This window comes from Haliotis asinina, chromosome 12, assembly GCF_037392515.1.
Source record: "Haliotis asinina isolate JCU_RB_2024 chromosome 12, JCU_Hal_asi_v2, whole genome shotgun sequence".
NCBI classification, from domain to species: Eukaryota; Metazoa; Mollusca; class Gastropoda; order Lepetellida; family Haliotidae; genus Haliotis; species Haliotis asinina.
The window spans coordinates 57,832,578-57,851,678 of NC_090291.1; the positions used below are offsets into that span (position 1 = coordinate 57,832,578).

At 37.8% G+C, this 19,101-nt stretch overlaps 1 protein-coding gene across 1 annotated transcript in view; it reads right to left on the reverse strand.

Moving 5' to 3' along the window:
• The window catches only part of LOC137257590 (uncharacterized), a 36,107-nt gene extending 17,906 nt beyond the window's left edge, over positions 1-18,201 (reverse strand). The window contains exons 1-18 of the mRNA XM_067794908.1: positions 18,087-18,201; positions 17,632-17,763; positions 17,140-17,160; positions 15,860-15,892; positions 13,965-13,985; positions 13,207-13,264; positions 12,847-12,923; positions 11,314-11,346; positions 11,013-11,033; positions 10,178-10,235; positions 9,150-9,193; positions 8,855-8,875; positions 7,186-7,252; positions 6,618-6,661; positions 4,654-4,720; positions 4,086-4,129; positions 2,122-2,188; positions 1,554-1,597 (exon numbers count right to left, since the gene is read on the reverse strand). Of these exons, the coding sequence (XP_067651009.1) occupies positions 1,554-1,597; positions 2,122-2,188; positions 4,086-4,129; positions 4,654-4,720; positions 6,618-6,661; positions 7,186-7,252; positions 8,855-8,875; positions 9,150-9,193; positions 10,178-10,235; positions 11,013-11,033; positions 11,314-11,346; positions 12,847-12,923; positions 13,207-13,264; positions 13,965-13,985; positions 15,860-15,892; positions 17,140-17,160; positions 17,632-17,763; positions 18,087-18,201 (967 nt within the window). The remainder of the gene's footprint in view (positions 1-1,553; positions 1,598-2,121; positions 2,189-4,085; positions 4,130-4,653; positions 4,721-6,617; positions 6,662-7,185; positions 7,253-8,854; positions 8,876-9,149; positions 9,194-10,177; positions 10,236-11,012; positions 11,034-11,313; positions 11,347-12,846; positions 12,924-13,206; positions 13,265-13,964; positions 13,986-15,859; positions 15,893-17,139; positions 17,161-17,631; positions 17,764-18,086) is intronic.
• Positions 18,202-19,101: the final 900 nt, after the last annotated feature.

A 19,101-nucleotide genomic window follows, 5' to 3' on the forward strand; every position in this document is an offset into this window, starting at 1 on the left:
CGAATATAAAACAGGTTTCCTGAATGGTAGACAATGGACATTCAAAAAAGTAATGAAAACTTTCCTCACATCGATGTCCATGGCCACACTGACCTGAGGCGTCATTTGTAATATCTATTTTAAATAGATCATCATTAAATGTACTCATCATGTCTCTTAATCTTGTCTGCAAAAAGTTTAACTTTCTCATTTCATATGAATAATGTGCAAGTGCACAGGTTTCTTTCACGTGGATATTAGATTTAAATGATGCAATTTCTAATAATTAAGGGAACATTATTCCACATTTTAGCTGCTGATGAAATAAAAGATGACGTTGAATAACTCGGTCTTGTACGTGGTTGGCTAAAATTATTGGTCTTTCTTAACTGCAACCTTGTCCGGTTGCCTACGACATGTTGAAGCAAATCCTGAAGAAAAACACGTGTAAGAACTTTAATCTGTGAAATGCTCCAATCATTTTAGATGCCTGTTTGACATCATTTTTTCAGTTTGATGCCACCAACACCCGTTAGAGAAGAAGGTTAAACCCAATGTTTATCAAACTCAACTTTTTTAACCCCGCAGCAATCAAAATCCAAATACATGTCTTTTCGACCATCTTTCGAATTAGATATTAGACGTAAACATTTGAGTTTTTCCTGCGTTTTTATTTGGACTATTCCTTCGTAATGTGTAAGCAATAGACAGTAGCTAATCTGTTCAGTGAACCGTAAATGTTGTTGTTATAAGGCGTCTGCAAAATACGTGTGTGCCTAATGAGAAGACACCGATACTACAATTCCATGAAGGTTCTTTTTAATTGAAACATGTACACTATATATGAGGCAGACAGCATACATATGTACATATATATGTACATGTAACACGAACAGGTACATTAGCGCTCAATAAAACTGTCGTTGCAGGCTTCCATCTGTTCCATTATTTAACCTTTGTGTTCTTATTACTTTTGTTGCTCTTATGTGTAGACATATATGCGTTCTGTCTTACACCATTCTTTCCCCTGATTAAAGAGTATATTTATACATTGCAACGTTTTGTCCCTCACAATAAATAGGTTGACATCCATAAGAAACCCCGTCTGTATGCTCCTAAGTGTTAATTTTGATTAGACTGTAAGTGTGTGTATGAGGACACAATGCAGTTACATTGCAATTTCACAAACGTTCTCCATATCTCCTATATCCCACTGGTTGCTACCCTTGAAACAGTTCGCTTAGAATTATTCACAACATAATAGATGTAGTATTCTCACCCTCAACCTCGTGAAGAATGCCTGTAAATTGAAACAAAGTATTAACCTTCAGCAAAATCATCTGTACAGAGTTCGGTAGTGTGGCATATACCATGTCTGTTTGAATGGGTTCCTCGGATTAGTATGGATAATTCCAAGAAACACACACGGACGTGAAACTATAAAGAATATAGATAATCAGGATGTATATCTAGCATGTATTTATTTAAGATATATTTCGGCAAGTTCCTGTGATGATTACTGAAGACCCATACTCTTAGTTTACGTTAATGAGAACTCAATTGCTTTTGGGTACCTTGGCCGACTTTCTTCAGCTCATCCAGAAAGTTTCTGCGGTCACTGGAATTAGGAGAAATAGATATGTAAGTTGTATCAGTTTTGTGTGAATTATACATTGCCTAGGTTAGACGAAAAAACACTAAATATATCCGACCTAGTAAAGAGTGTAATGAATTTATCTTCTAAGGTTGTAACACCTTTGAAGCTTTGGTGAGTAAAAATCCACCCTGGAATGAATTGTTCCTCTAGCATCAACATATTTGAAGAGAAGGAAACGTTTGAGCCATACCCATGTCACTGATTAACTGGGCTCTCTAGAGTGTTCAAAAATGTACCTGTTGTGACAATGTGTTTATTTCCATCCGGTAATAATAACTATACCATTCTCTCTGTTGAGTTAACACATTGAATCGCTTGCATATGTAACTCAATAGCGTTTTCTTTGAAGGGGCCACACTTGACCATCAATGTACCAGATCAACATTTAAAAAAGAATCCATAGGATGCAAATGTGCACTCCTGCAATAGAATGAAAAAAACATTTTGCGATTGCGACCAGAATCAAGCCTATATTCATCACTCACATGTCACGCTTGCCAACACCAGACAGAAGAGAGGGCAATGCAGTCTGAATCACTGTTGGTGCCAGTACTGGAAATAATGGCAAATACTTATAAACCACACAAAATAGATTTCGTCTTACTCGGGCTCTTAACTGTGCATTTAAGGACACTGGGTAATTGTACTACGGGTATCTCCCGATCGGCAGACACACATTTGACAGACAGTCGATTGACAGACTCTGGAGTAGAAAATCAGTTAGGGTAACACCTACCTGTAGAATGGAACAGTCCACTACGTAGTGAATAGATTAGGCTGAGTCTTAAACAGGTTCGTTACCGAGAAGTTTCATTGTTTGTAAAAATAGAACTTTCTGTTCAGTAAGCGATAATCTTTATTCTCTTCTCACAGTTGCCTTTACCATCAATTACTATCGAATATAAAACAGGTTTCCTGAATGGTAGACAATGGACATTCAAAAAAGTAATGAAAACTTTCCTCACATCGATGTCCATGGCCACACTGACCTGAGGCGTCATTTGTAATATCTATTTTAAATAGATCATCATTAAATGTACTCATCATGTCTCTTAATCTTGTCTGCAAAAAGTTTAACTTTCTCATTTCATATGAATAATGTGCAAGTGCACAGGTTTCTTTCACGTGGATATTAGATTTAAATGATGCAATTTCTAATAATTAAGGGAACATTATTCCACATTTTAGCTGCTGATGAAATAAAAGATGACGTTGAATAACTCGGTCTTGTACGTGGTTGGCTAAAATTATTGGTCTTTCTTAACTGCAACCTTGTCCGGTTGCCTACGACATGTTGAAGCAAATCCTGAAGAAAAACACGTGTAAGAACTTTAATCTGTGAAATGCTCCAATCATTTTAGATGCCTGTTTGACATCATTTTTTCAGTTTGATGCCACCAACACCCGTTAGAGAAGAAGGTTAAACCCAATGTTTATCAAACTCAACTTTTTTAACCCCGCAGCAATCAAAATCCAAATACATGTCTTTTCGACCATCTTTCGAATTAGATATTAGACGTAAACATTTGAGTTTTTCCTGCGTTTTTATTTGGACTATTCCTTCGTAATGTGTAAGCAATAGACAGTAGCTAATCTGTTCAGTGAACCGTAAATGTTGTTGTTATAAGGCGTCTGCAAAATACGTGTGTGCCTAATGAGAAGACACCGATACTACAATTCCATGAAGGTTCTTTTTAATTGAAACATGTACACTATATATGAGGCAGACAGCATACATATGTACATATATATGTACATGTAACACGAACAGGTACATTAGCGCTCAATAAAACTGTCGTTGCAGGCTTCCATCTGTTCCATTATTTAACCTTTGTGTTCTTATTACTTTTGTTGCTCTTATGTGTAGACATATATGCGTTCTGTCTTACACCATTCTTTCCCCTGATTAAAGAGTATATTTATACATTGCAACGTTTTGTCCCTCACAATAAATAGGTTGACATCCATAAGAAACCCCGTCTGTATGCTCCTAAGTGTTAATTTTGATTAGACTGTAAGTGTGTGTATGAGGACACAATGCAGTTACATTGCAATTTCACAAACGTTCTCCATATCTCCTATATCCCACTGGTTGCTACCCTTGAAACAGTTCGCTTAGAATTATTCACAACATAATAGATGTAGTATTCTCACCCTCAACCTCGTGAAGAATGCCTGTAAATTGAAACAAAGTATTAACCTTCAGCAAAATCATCTGTACAGAGTTCGGTAGTGTGGCATATACCATGTCTGTTTGAATGGGTTCCTCGGATTAGTATGGATAATTCCAAGAAACACACACGGACGTGAAACTATAAAGAATATAGATAATCAGGATGTATATCTAGCATGTATTTATTTAAGATATATTTCGGCAAGTTCCTGTGATGATTACTGAAGACCCATACTCTTAGTTTACGTTAATGAGAACTCAATTGCTTTTGGGTACCTTGGCCGACTTTCTTCAGCTCATCCAGAAAGTTTCTGCGGTCACTGGAATTAGGAGAAATAGATATGTAAGTTGTATCAGTTTTGTGTGAATTATACATTGCCTAGGTTAGACGAAAAAACACTAAATATATCCGACCTAGTAAAGAGTGTAATGAATTTATCTTCTAAGGTTGTAACACCTTTGAAGCTTTGGTGAGTAAAAATCCACCCTGGAATGAATTGTTCCTCTAGCATCAACATATTTGAAGAGAAGGAAACGTTTGAGCCATACCCATGTCACTGATTAACTGGGCTCTCTAGAGTGTTCAAAAATGTACCTGTTGTGACAATGTGTTTATTTCCATCCGGTAATAATAACTATACCATTCTCTCTGTTGAGTTAACACATTGAATCGCTTGCATATGTAACTCAATAGCGTTTTCTTTGAAGGGGCCACACTTGACCATCAATGTACCAGATCAACATTTAAAAAAGAATCCATAGGATGCAAATGTGCACTCCTGCAATAGAATGAAAAAAACATTTTGCGATTGCGACCAGAATCAAGCCTATATTCATCACTCACATGTCACGCTTGCCAACACCAGACAGAAGAGAGGGCAATGCAGTCTGAATCACTGTTGGTGCCAGTACTGGAAATAATGGCAAATACTTATAAACCACACAAAATAGATTTCGTCTTACTCGGGCTCTTAACTGTGCATTTAAGGACACTGGGTAATTGTACTACGGGTATCTCCCGATCGGCAGACACACATTTGACAGACAGTCGATTGACAGACTCTGGAGTAGAAAATCAGTTAGGGTAACACCTACCTGTAGAATGGAACAGTCCACTACGTAGTGAATAGATTAGGCTGAGTCTTAAACAGGTTCGTTACCGAGAAGTTTCATTGTTTGTAAAAATAGAACTTTCTGTTCAGTAAGCGATAATCTTTATTCTCTTCTCACAGTTGCCTTTACCATCAATTACTATCGAATATAAAACAGGTTTCCTGAATGGTAGACAATGGACATTCAAAAAAGTAATGAAAACTTTCCTCACATCGATGTCCATGGCCACACTGACCTGAGGCGTCATTTGTAATATCTATTTTAAATAGATCATCATTAAATGTACTCATCATGTCTCTTAATCTTGTCTGCAAAAAGTTTAACTTTCTCATTTCATATGAATAATGTGCAAGTGCACAGGTTTCTTTCACGTGGATATTAGATTTAAATGATGCAATTTCTAATAATTAAGGGAACATTATTCCACATTTTAGCTGCTGATGAAATAAAAGATGACGTTGAATAACTCGGTCTTGTACGTGGTTGGCTAAAATTATTGGTCTTTCTTAACTGCAACCTTGTCCGGTTGCCTACGACATGTTGAAGCAAATCCTGAAGAAAAACACGTGTAAGAACTTTAATCTGTGAAATGCTCCAATCATTTTAGATGCCTGTTTGACATCATTTTTTCAGTTTGATGCCACCAACACCCGTTAGAGAAGAAGGTTAAACCCAATGTTTATCAAACTCAACTTTTTTAACCCCGCAGCAATCAAAATCCAAATACATGTCTTTTCGACCATCTTTCGAATTAGATATTAGACGTAAACATTTGAGTTTTTCCTGCGTTTTTATTTGGACTATTCCTTCGTAATGTGTAAGCAATAGACAGTAGCTAATCTGTTCAGTGAACCGTAAATGTTGTTGTTATAAGGCGTCTGCAAAATACGTGTGTGCCTAATGAGAAGACACCGATACTACAATTCCATGAAGGTTCTTTTTAATTGAAACATGTACACTATATATGAGGCAGACAGCATACATATGTACATATATATGTACATGTAACACGAACAGGTACATTAGCGCTCAATAAAACTGTCGTTGCAGGCTTCCATCTGTTCCATTATTTAACCTTTGTGTTCTTATTACTTTTGTTGCTCTTATGTGTAGACATATATGCGTTCTGTCTTACACCATTCTTTCCCCTGATTAAAGAGTATATTTATACATTGCAACGTTTTGTCCCTCACAATAAATAGGTTGACATCCATAAGAAACCCCGTCTGTATGCTCCTAAGTGTTAATTTTGATTAGACTGTAAGTGTGTGTATGAGGACACAATGCAGTTACATTGCAATTTCACAAACGTTCTCCATATCTCCTATATCCCACTGGTTGCTACCCTTGAAACAGTTCGCTTAGAATTATTCACAACATAATAGATGTAGTATTCTCACCCTCAACCTCGTGAAGAATGCCTGTAAATTGAAACAAAGTATTAACCTTCAGCAAAATCATCTGTACAGAGTTCGGTAGTGTGGCATATACCATGTCTGTTTGAATGGGTTCCTCGGATTAGTATGGATAATTCCAAGAAACACACACGGACGTGAAACTATAAAGAATATAGATAATCAGGATGTATATCTAGCATGTATTTATTTAAGATATATTTCGGCAAGTTCCTGTGATGATTACTGAAGACCCATACTCTTAGTTTACGTTAATGAGAACTCAATTGCTTTTGGGTACCTTGGCCGACTTTCTTCAGCTCATCCAGAAAGTTTCTGCGGTCACTGGAATTAGGAGAAATAGATATGTAAGTTGTATCAGTTTTGTGTGAATTATACATTGCCTAGGTTAGACGAAAAAACACTAAATATATCCGACCTAGTAAAGAGTGTAATGAATTTATCTTCTAAGGTTGTAACACCTTTGAAGCTTTGGTGAGTAAAAATCCACCCTGGAATGAATTGTTCCTCTAGCATCAACATATTTGAAGAGAAGGAAACGTTTGAGCCATACCCATGTCACTGATTAACTGGGCTCTCTAGAGTGTTCAAAAATGTACCTGTTGTGACAATGTGTTTATTTCCATCCGGTAATAATAACTATACCATTCTCTCTGTTGAGTTAACACATTGAATCGCTTGCATATGTAACTCAATAGCGTTTTCTTTGAAGGGGCCACACTTGACCATCAATGTACCAGATCAACATTTAAAAAAGAATCCATAGGATGCAAATGTGCACTCCTGCAATAGAATGAAAAAAACATTTTGCGATTGCGACCAGAATCAAGCCTATATTCATCACTCACATGTCACGCTTGCCAACACCAGACAGAAGAGAGGGCAATGCAGTCTGAATCACTGTTGGTGCCAGTACTGGAAATAATGGCAAATACTTATAAACCACACAAAATAGATTTCGTCTTACTCGGGCTCTTAACTGTGCATTTAAGGACACTGGGTAATTGTACTACGGGTATCTCCCGATCGGCAGACACACATTTGACAGACAGTCGATTGACAGACTCTGGAGTAGAAAATCAGTTAGGGTAACACCTACCTGTAGAATGGAACAGTCCACTACGTAGTGAATAGATTAGGCTGAGTCTTAAACAGGTTCGTTACCGAGAAGTTTCATTGTTTGTAAAAATAGAACTTTCTGTTCAGTAAGCGATAATCTTTATTCTCTTCTCACAGTTGCCTTTACCATCAATTACTATCGAATATAAAACAGGTTTCCTGAATGGTAGACAATGGACATTCAAAAAAGTAATGAAAACTTTCCTCACATCGATGTCCATGGCCACACTGACCTGAGGCGTCATTTGTAATATCTATTTTAAATAGATCATCATTAAATGTACTCATCATGTCTCTTAATCTTGTCTGCAAAAAGTTTAACTTTCTCATTTCATATGAATAATGTGCAAGTGCACAGGTTTCTTTCACGTGGATATTAGATTTAAATGATGCAATTTCTAATAATTAAGGGAACATTATTCCACATTTTAGCTGCTGATGAAATAAAAGATGACGTTGAATAACTCGGTCTTGTACGTGGTTGGCTAAAATTATTGGTCTTTCTTAACTGCAACCTTGTCCGGTTGCCTACGACATGTTGAAGCAAATCCTGAAGAAAAACACGTGTAAGAACTTTAATCTGTGAAATGCTCCAATCATTTTAGATGCCTGTTTGACATCATTTTTTCAGTTTGATGCCACCAACACCCGTTAGAGAAGAAGGTTAAACCCAATGTTTATCAAACTCAACTTTTTTAACCCCGCAGCAATCAAAATCCAAATACATGTCTTTTCGACCATCTTTCGAATTAGATATTAGACGTAAACATTTGAGTTTTTCCTGCGTTTTTATTTGGACTATTCCTTCGTAATGTGTAAGCAATAGACAGTAGCTAATCTGTTCAGTGAACCGTAAATGTTGTTGTTATAAGGCGTCTGCAAAATACGTGTGTGCCTAATGAGAAGACACCGATACTACAATTCCATGAAGGTTCTTTTTAATTGAAACATGTACACTATATATGAGGCAGACAGCATACATATGTACATATATATGTACATGTAACACGAACAGGTACATTAGCGCTCAATAAAACTGTCGTTGCAGGCTTCCATCTGTTCCATTATTTAACCTTTGTTTTCTTATTACTTTTGTTGCTCTTATGTGTAGACATATATGCGTTCTGTCTTATACCATTCTTTCCCCTGATTAAAGAGTATATTTATACATTGCAACGTTTTGTCCCTCACAATAAATAGGTTGACATCCATAAGAAACCCCGTCTGTATGCCCCTAAGTGTTAATTTTGATTAGACTGTAAGTGTGTGTATGAGGACACAATGCAGTTACATTGCAATTTCACAAACGTTCTCCATATCTCCTATATCCCACTGGTTGCTACCCTTGAAACAGTTCGCTTAGAATTATTCACAACATAATAGATGTAGTATTCTCACCCTCAACCTCGTGAAGAATGCCTGTAAATTGAAACAAAGTATTAACCTTCAGCAAAATCATCTGTACAGAGTTAGGTAGTGTGGCATATACCATGTCTGTTTGAATGGGTTCCTCGGATTAGTATGGATAATTCCAAGAAACACACACGGACGTGAAACTATAAAGAATATAGATAATCAGGATGTATATCTAGCATGTATTTATTTAAGATATATTTCGGCAAGTTCCTGTGATGGTTACTGAAGACCCATACTCTTAGTTTACGTTAATGAGAACTCAATTGCTTTTGGGTACCTTGGCCGACTTTCTTCAGCTCATCCAGAAAGTTTCTGCGGTCACTGGAATTAGGAGAAATAGATATGTAAGTTGTATCAGTTTTGTGTGAATTATACATTGCCTAGGTTAGACGAAAAAACACTAAATATATCCGACCTAGTAAAGAGTGTAATGAATTTATCTTCTTAGGTTGTAACACCTTTGAAGCTTTGGTGAGTAAAAATCCACCCTGGAATGAATTGTTCCTCTAGCATCAACATATTTGAAGAGAAGGAAACGTTTGAGAAATACCCATGTCACTGATTAACTGGGCTCTCTAGAGTGTTCAAAAATGTACCTGTTGTGACAATGTGTTTCTTGGTTTATGCATGTTATCTACACCGTTTTTTCTGTTCTCTTAACATATGGAATCCGTTACATTTGTGACTCCCTGGCAATGTTTTGAAGTATTAAAGCTTCAGTCTACTCGATCAACATATAACAATAATTTTGCCAGATGAACGCTGATCAATGAGTCTAATGAATCAGCATATAATGCTCGATCTGCCACATCAACACACATTTTGCGATTTCGACTACATTTATAAGCGGATGTTTAATCTGTAACTCTTAGTCTGCCAGGTCAAATCTTGAAAATCAGCCTGCCGGATGAAATCTTAACAATCTATCTGTCAGATCGAATGTTACCAATAAGTCCGCTAGATCAACACATAACAATCAATCTGTCAGATGAAAGGTTAACAATCATTGTGCCAGATCAGCATGTAAGAATCAGTCTGCCATATCCAATCTTAACAATCTGTCTGCCAGATCAAATCTTCAAATTAGTCTCATAGATCAACACGTAACAATCAATCTGTAAGTTTCACCCTGGGAAGAAAGATTCCACAAACTGGTGAAGAAAAAGAAATGTCCTGGAAATATAATGGAAAATCTACTCTCCCAAAAGATATAAACGAAAATATATGTCACTGAAAAGTACTTTGTCGATACTAACTGTATGAGAGACAGATATTGGTACATTTTTTTCCACGGCAATTACTCACACATCTCGTCTTCCAACTAGAGCAGTCAGTCCAGCACTGATTAGACTTGGGGCAACCTCTGAAAATATGTATATATATATATATTGTATCTATAGTAGCAATAGCACTATAAGTAGTACTAACAGCAGGTATTGGTATTGGTATTGGTTTTGGTATTGGTATTGGTATTGGTTTTGGTTGGTATAGTGGTAGTGGTAGTGGTAGTGGTAGTGGTAGTGGTAGTGGTAGTGGTAGTGGTAGTGGTAGTGGTAGTGGTAGAGGTAGAGGTAGTGGTAGAGGTAGTAGTGGTAGTGGTGGTTTTAGTGTTGGTAGTAGTAGTAGTTGTGGTGTTAGTGTTAGTGTTAGTGTTAGTGTTAGTGTTAGTGGTAGTGGTATTGGTAACAGGAACTTCTTTGAGAAGAGGCCTGTGGTTGTGTTTAGTGTGTTTGAAGGGATGCATGAGGCAGTGTGTTTGGTGTGTGTGAAGAAAAGTTTTTTTGTGTGAAGAGAGGCATTTGTGTGTGTGTGTGTATGTGCTTGTGTGTGCGTGTGTTCGGTGTGTATGAAGAAAGGCATGTGGTTGTGTTTTTGTTGTGATTGCAGAAATCTAACTGCTTATCACCATTGATTTTAATATTAAAGCCACGTTTTACCATAACTGTGATTGCATGACTATTATGCAACTCAACTGTGGGTGTACCACACATAAATTTCTACATGAAGGTGTCAAATTAAAAAACGGTCACCTCCTGTGTGTTTGATGAGTGAAGATAGGTATGTGACGGAGTGAGTGCTGTGTGAAGAAAAACATATGGAATTATAACCGCATGTAAGATTACTTATGTAGAAAACTCACTTTCAGCAACTGGTAGCACCTCTGAAACAAAAGTGTGTTGGCATTCTTTGATATTCTCTTTAAACTTAAATATAGCATTTGATATTTATTCTTATATCTACAATAACGCAAAGCCCACAAATCGCTTTTCTTAATATCTTATAAAAATGATCTTTCATTTGAAGCACACACATTTTGTTTGGTTTATCGTAGCCCACATTATTACTTCGAACACTTATTTTATGGACATGCTGAGGGTAAGCTCATTTATGGAGCTGAGAGGTATTCTCCCACTTAATGAACTGTACGTGGACATACTTACGTTTTCCAATCTCTTCAACAACGGGTAGAGCGGCTAGAGAATAAAGATAAAAACTGTAATTTCTTTTTTTTTATTGGTATGGTAATGTATGCTGTAAAAAATCGTAAAATAGGCAATATGATATTCTGTGAAGATATATGCAGTATAAGGTTATTGTGTTTCTTGACAAAGATTGATCCATGTAACTCCGAGCACACAACATGAAATGTGCTCTTGGTTTAATTGCTGGAAATCAAGCATCTCACCAACGTACTCATTGGTGAATCTCTGCAACTTAGAAGTATTTTCACACTGACAGAAACATACATGAACTTACGTTTTCCAATATCTTCGACAACGGGTAGAGCGGACAGAAAACATAATGCATATTCTTCTAATTTGTATTGCAAATATATGACATAAATTATTCCCAAGAGGAGCTACAAAACCTTCTCCACATTCATACCAAATCTCGACTTCAAGTACACATATTCTGCTTGACTGTGCGAACTTTTCATCTACAAGGGATTCACATTATGATGCGACAAATCTGGAAGATCTGTTTTACCACGTGAGCGGACATCTCATTGTGAACCACTTCAGAGACATTCTGATCCAAGTGGCAGATCCAGGCTGGGCAGATGAGGAAGCAGATTTTTTCAGAACGAGAGTTGAAAACACAACTGTGTGCTGGACTGAACATATTTAAACGTAATGTATTGACTCACTGCTGGGAAAATTTAGAGCGGCGTTGTTCAAAGGAAAGTTAGTTGCATTGTGGAGATGTTTTTGTTACTCTGAATGTTCGTACAAAAAATGTAACTGTTGAGGCGGTCAGGCAGTGGAAGAATGTAATGAGCTCTTTCATGTTAAATCATCGAAGCTTAAGTTAAACTTATGCTATGTATGGCCACAAATAGTGTAAGTGTAGGCCACAAACAAACTGTGTAAGTGTAGGCCACTGCAGGGAAAGTTGCTATGTTGCTCTGAATCTTCGTGCATAGGTCTACAGATGTAACAGTTGAGGCTGTCAGGTGGGTAAGGCAGTGGAAGAATGTAATGAGCTATTTGAGTTTTATTGATATTAAATCATCGAATAGTTAAACTTATGTTATGTACAGGCTACACACAAACTGTTTATGCATAGGTCACAAACAAACTGTTCATGTTTATGTCATAAACAAACTATGTAAGTGCAGGTCACCAACAAATAGTGTAAGTGTAGGCCACAAACAAACTGTTCATGTAGAGGTCACAAAATAACTGTGTAAGTGTAGGCCACAGACTGTGTAGGTGTAGGTCGGAAACAAACTGTTAATGTATAAGTCACAAACAGACTGTGTAAGTGTAGGTCACAAACAGATTGTTTATGTGTAGGTCACAAACAAAATGTGGAAGTGTAGGTCACAAACAGATTGTTTATGTGTAGGTCACAAACAGACTGTGGAAGTGTAGGTCACAAACAAACTGTGGAAGTGTATGGCCACTGTGAATGCGTTGTGTGATACAGGAAAGCGACGTCACAGACAACACCATGGGTAGACAGCATCCAACCTTTGGCGGCAGTGGTGATGGCATTCCCGACTGTTTCCAGTCCTTTCTTCATGTCATCAAAGATATTCCTCCTCTCCCTGTGTGACGATAAACAACATCTATACGTGTACTCTGTTCAGTTGCATCTCTACATTCTGTCATGTAAATGTGTCTATCGGGAATTTATAACAGTTTATATCCGAAAAAGATCAACTCTGTTAATCACTTTCAGTAACTTTATTTGGTGCAGAATTTGGACATTTTGTCTCAAATACTGAAACCAGATATTATCGTGTATATTATACCTACATACATACTGAATGTAACAGTGTAGAGAGGATATTATTTCTGATAACGGGCTATTGACAGTCGCTGACTTACAGATCCCTTCTTCCAACAGCTGCTGTTAGAGTCGTGCTGATGAGTGATGGTGCCAGCTCTGTAACATTGTCAACGTCAGAATAACATACAGCGTACAGAATGTTAATGACAAGTGTTAATGACAAAACAACATAAGGCAAAACTGAAAACAAGTCACCAAATACACGACGCCATCTCATAAAACACAAAACCGTCTTAGCGGTAACATTCAAACTGCACTGACTGTTAACCACACAGATTGTGTGTTAACACACAAACGGCATTAGCCGTGTGCTAACACACAAACCACACTTATTGCGTTTTAACAAACAAACAGAACATAAAACCAAACTGACTGAATATCCACGCCTTTACAACATCAACCACATTGACTGAATGTCCATCATATGTGGTATTTGGCGTTAGTATTTTACCTGAAACGTCCACTACGAGCTAGCAAGTCTCATGTAGCACCTGAATTGATCCTTTCTCAGATCCAGTTAGACTATGTTCCTTGCATATATGTCTTATGGGGTAGTGATTTTCATTGTGTAACAATGCTCAAAGTATGATATATTGTACGTTGTAACGGCTAAAGGGGTGGAGTCCTTGTAACGGCTAGAGGGGTGGAGTCCTTGTAATGGCTAGAGGGGTGGAGTCCTTGTAACGGCTAGAGGGCGAAGTCCATGCAACAATCAGCATTGGACCACCCTTAACCATTAGTGACAAGTGTAATGATCTATTTTCATTTATTGTGAAGATGTTTTTAATGTACTTACGTTCCAAAGTGGGCAGCACATCTATAATATAAACAAAGGCAATACTCTTAGAAGCTGGTCAGTTCACATGAAAACAGCATTGTTCAGACTTTTGTTCAGACTTTTGGTTTGGTGTTACTGCTGTAATGGATCTGCGGGAAAGTCAGACATATGGATGTCAATCTCTGTATTGTGAATAGCACGACGTTTTGGAGTGTATACTTGCTCCTTCATCAGGAGAGTGGTATCTGGTACAAAGATCACATATACACGTATACATGTATGAAGAAAACATTTATAACACTGTCTAACAACGTTGAGGAAATGAATGTTTGTTCATCACAATAAGGAAGATGACATCCATAAATCTTGCTTTCGTTATGCTTTCCATATCTTATATCCCTCTGCATATTTTTGATGACGTTATAACGTGTCTGTGTTCTGTTGTCAATATTATAATGCGTACTGTTGTAAATTCTATAATGTAATTGAGTAATGTTGTTAATTTTATAATGCATCTGAATACTGTTGCTCAATTATATTGTATCTCTCTTTTGTTGTTAATACTATGATGTATCTTTGTACCGGTGTTAAAACTGTAATGTATCTGTGTTTTCTTGTTAATACTATAATGTATCTGTGTAGTGTTGTTAAGTATTATAATGCGTTTGTGTACTGTTGTTAATAGTGTAATGTATCTGTGTCGTGTTGTTAAGTATTATAATGCATTTGTATATTGTTGTTAATAGTGTAATGTATCTGTGTAGTGTTATTAAGTATTATAATGCATTTGTGTACTGTTGTTAATAGTGTAATGTATCTGTGTACTGTTGTTAAGTATTATAATGTATTTGTGTACTGTTGTTAAGTATTATAATGTATTTGTGTACTGTTGTTAATAGTGTCATGTATCTATGTAGTGTTGTTAGTATTAAAATGTATTTGTGTACTGTTGTTAATAGTGTAATGTATCTGTGTACTGTTGTTAAGTATTATAATGTATTTGTGTACTGTTGTTAATAGTGTAATGTATCTGTGTACTGTTGTTAAGTATTATAATGTATTTGTGTACTGTTGTTAATAGTGTCATGTATCTATGTAGTGTTGTTAGTATTAAAATGTATTTGTGTACTGTTGTTAATAGTGTAATGTATCTGTGTACTGTTGTTAAGTATTATAATGTATTTCTGTACTGTTGATAATAGTGTAATGTATCTATGTATTATTGTGTTGTTGTTATTACTATATTGGTTCTGTGTGTCCAGCCGTTCAGATGCTTGTTGTTTATAATGTATCTGTGTGTCTGGATGTGACACTGTCCTCAGTTGTAGACTTGAGCATTGAGAAAACAGACTGATTATCAACTGGAGAGATAATATACATCACCAGATTAGCATTTTCAACTCGAAAATTGTTCCAAGCATAGCATCCCTGTCACACCAGTCAATATACCCGGGTAGGGAAAGGATCATAACAGAGGAATCACAACCACCAATGTGTCCACTGTGTATACATAATGACAGAGGAATCATCACCAGTGTGTCCATTGTGTATACATCATGACAGAGGAATCATCACCAGTGTGTCCATTGTGTATATACATCATGACAGAGGAGCCACCACCAATGTGGCCACTGTGTATACATCATAACAGAGGAATCACAACCAGTGTGCCCACTGTGTATACATCATGACAGAGGAATCATCACCAATATGTCCATTGTGTATATACATCATGACAGAGGAGTCACCACCAATATGTCCATTGTGTATATACATAATGACAGAGAAATCATCACCAATGTGTCCATTGTGTATATACATAATGACAGAGGAGTCACCACCAATGTGTCATGTATGTAATCCTCATCACTGTTTGTTTTACATCACCAGGAAAGTGTCTGTTCAGTACTCACCTTTTCCGATCTGTTCCACCACAGGGAGTGCCTCTGCAAGATAAGTGTATTGTTTCGAGTCTGTCACGCATGACACAAACATGTATATGCTACAGTCATATTGTAAAATCAGCCATTTCATGGAATGGCTAAACATTTCAGTCACATCGTGGAATGACTAAACATTCCAATCATTACGTGGAAAAAAATAAGAGCATAAGACACTTCACGTCATTTTGTGTAACAACTCATGTATACTCATTTCGTGTATGCTCATTTCATGAAATTTTACTAAAAGCTTAATATACAAGAAGTGGTCGCTATTATAGCAGCGACTGTTGCACTTCAGCTTGGCTTTGGAACAAGACGACTGGCGACTGGAACAAGGTTCTTGTTTTGTGGGATATTGTTTGCACGCTCGTCACTTCAAGATACCTGTTTGAGTTATGCTAATGTGAGGTGGAAAAGTGAAAAGCGGAAACTTGTAGGCATTGTTGAATGCTTTGAATAAGATACTCCGAACCGCCGTAGCAGTTGTGTTGGCCACAAGGTTGGAGAGGCACTAGTCGCTATCTGCCAGATACCGTCCTTTGTACCAGCTAGCTGTCCACATCCAGCAACGTACATACATGTCCTAACGGCAACGCCTCCCCAGCAACGTACATACATGTCCTATCGGCAACGCCTCCCCAGCAACGTATATACATGTCCTAACGGCAGCGTCTCTCTAGCAACGTACATACATGTCCTAACGGCAACGCCTCCCCAGCAACGTACATACATGTCCTAACGGCAACGTCTCCTCAGCAACATACACGCGTGTCCTGACGGTATTGTCACCCCAGCAACGTGCGTGCATGTCCTAACGGTAACATCTCCCAGCAACGTACATACATGTCCTAACATCAACGTCTCCTCAGCACCGCACACACGTGTCCTAGCGGCATTGTCACCCCAGCAACGTACATACATGTCCTAACATCAACATCTCCCCACCTTTTGTTAATGAACACCCAAAGATGTACCTACCCTAATTCTTATATTGCATTCTGATATTACATAACACTACTTACCGGTTGCTCTTATCCTGCCGAGAAACCTACATTGTGACACTGCTTCGCTGCCATTCACGGTTACAGAAAACCAAAAGTTAGAGTCCTTTGTTTATACAAACCCTGCACTGGTACGATGTGTGAACGGTATTTGCGAATTTGACTCAGAACTATACCGTACCCTTTCAACTTTCCAATTTCATAACAAAATGATTCATACTGAAAATGGTGCACACTGAAAATACTTACTTTGAGCGACGTTTGCGATGTCTGAAATCAAAATCAGTAAACATTTATTCAGGATTGTATGCTTCTGTCTGATAGAAAGTCATGCAATAGGAATACAAAGCATCATGGATATATATTATTTTATTTGTCCAAATGCCAAAGATTACTTGGCATGGGACGTCCACACAGATTACTTGGCATGGGACGTCCACACAGATTACTTGGCATGGGACGTCCACACAGATTACTTGGCATGGGACGTCCACACAGATTACTTGGCATGGGACGTCCACACAGATTACTTGACATGGGACGTCCACACAGATTACTTGACATGGGACGTCCACACAGATTACTTGACATGGGACGTCCACACAGATTACTATTATCAGAACGTGTCCAATTTGTGTTTGTTTTTCTTCCAGAATGCAGGAATACCCGAGATCCATCCCTCTGATCATCTATTTTACATCAAAGGGCTCGTTCCAGCAAAGGAATATGATTTCTGCCTACCGTGACCGAACTTTTCAAATCCATTTTTCAGCTTGTCCAGGAGACTCCTCTTGTTCAAAGTGTTGGAGATAGCCTCGATCTGATGCTCAAGACCTTGGACATAGTTGGTGATACCATGGACATAGTTGTTAACTGGAGGCAGATATAATTGTGTAACGCTATGTCAGCTGCACATGTGCTACCCAGTGATACATACACAAATGATACCCTCTGACAGATGCTCATCATCCCCTGTTCATAGCGTGGCTATGATGCTTGTGATGAATTTTATGTAATCTGAACCGAAACTGACAGTAGACTCCTAGTGTTGACGATATATTCGTGGTGTACACAACAAAGTCATTATTCTGACAGAGCTGTTAGCAAAGTTCTTGTGGTTTGGACGATAGATTCGAACGGCGGCAGTTCATAGTAATTAGAATACGGGGATACCGAACAAATGATGGTTGACCAACCTTCATGCTCCTTGGCGATGACCTGCTGGATGACCTCCTTCTCCTTCTGGAGGAGGTCTTGCAGGAGGTCAGCTCGACTCACAGCTAGGATGCAGAGAACAAGGAACACCCTCATCATGCTGGACAAACAGACAAAGGCCGTCAGGAAGCATGCCTGTACTTTAAATAACATATCTGACAATATACCTCACAAACTTTCCGAGATGTCGGTGCCCCATGGAACAATAGTCAGCACATCTCTTCAGAGTGATCAGAGGTGTAAACGTAAAGTAAACATAAGCCATCAGGAATAAACACGCTCTCGCTTGGACGTTGACGGTTGACGTGGATTCACTTCGAAGTGATAAACCAAGTACATCTGATATAGTCTGTATTGATAAGTCTGGTATATCAACTATTGACCGAAGTGAGAAACCATGTACATCATCTTGTCTCTTATCACGTAAATTAACGTCATCTGTGATCGGTTTGTTCAAACATATCACCTGAGGAGCGGCTGGTACATCAGTTGCATGGTTTCCCCAGAGGTGATACAGCACATACAATATAAACTGTTCACTGGTCACGAGGGGGGCATGGGTTGATGCATCCTCCATGTTTGTTTATTGCAGACTACACGAGAAAAGCAGATTAAGATTCCATTCTATCAATTCGCATTCGCAAAACATCTGTCATTTCCGTGCATTTCAATGTTTAAAATAAAAATCCAGTGTGCACAGCTGGGAATGACGAACTCATTTGGTACTTTGTTTATGGCTCAGGAAACCATAGACATATATCGAGGCTATATTCGACCAAGTATCACTTGGATTGAACTGAACGATTTAATATCCGAAGCCCAAGCTGGCTTTAGGTCTAGTTACTCTACCACTGACAATATATTCACTTTACAAGCATTGATTTCTAAATATCTGTGTAAACCACGTGGTAGGTTTTATTGTGTATTTATTGACTTCAAGAAAGCCTTTGACTATGTAGACAGAAACAAGTTATTATTTAAATTAGCACTAAAGGG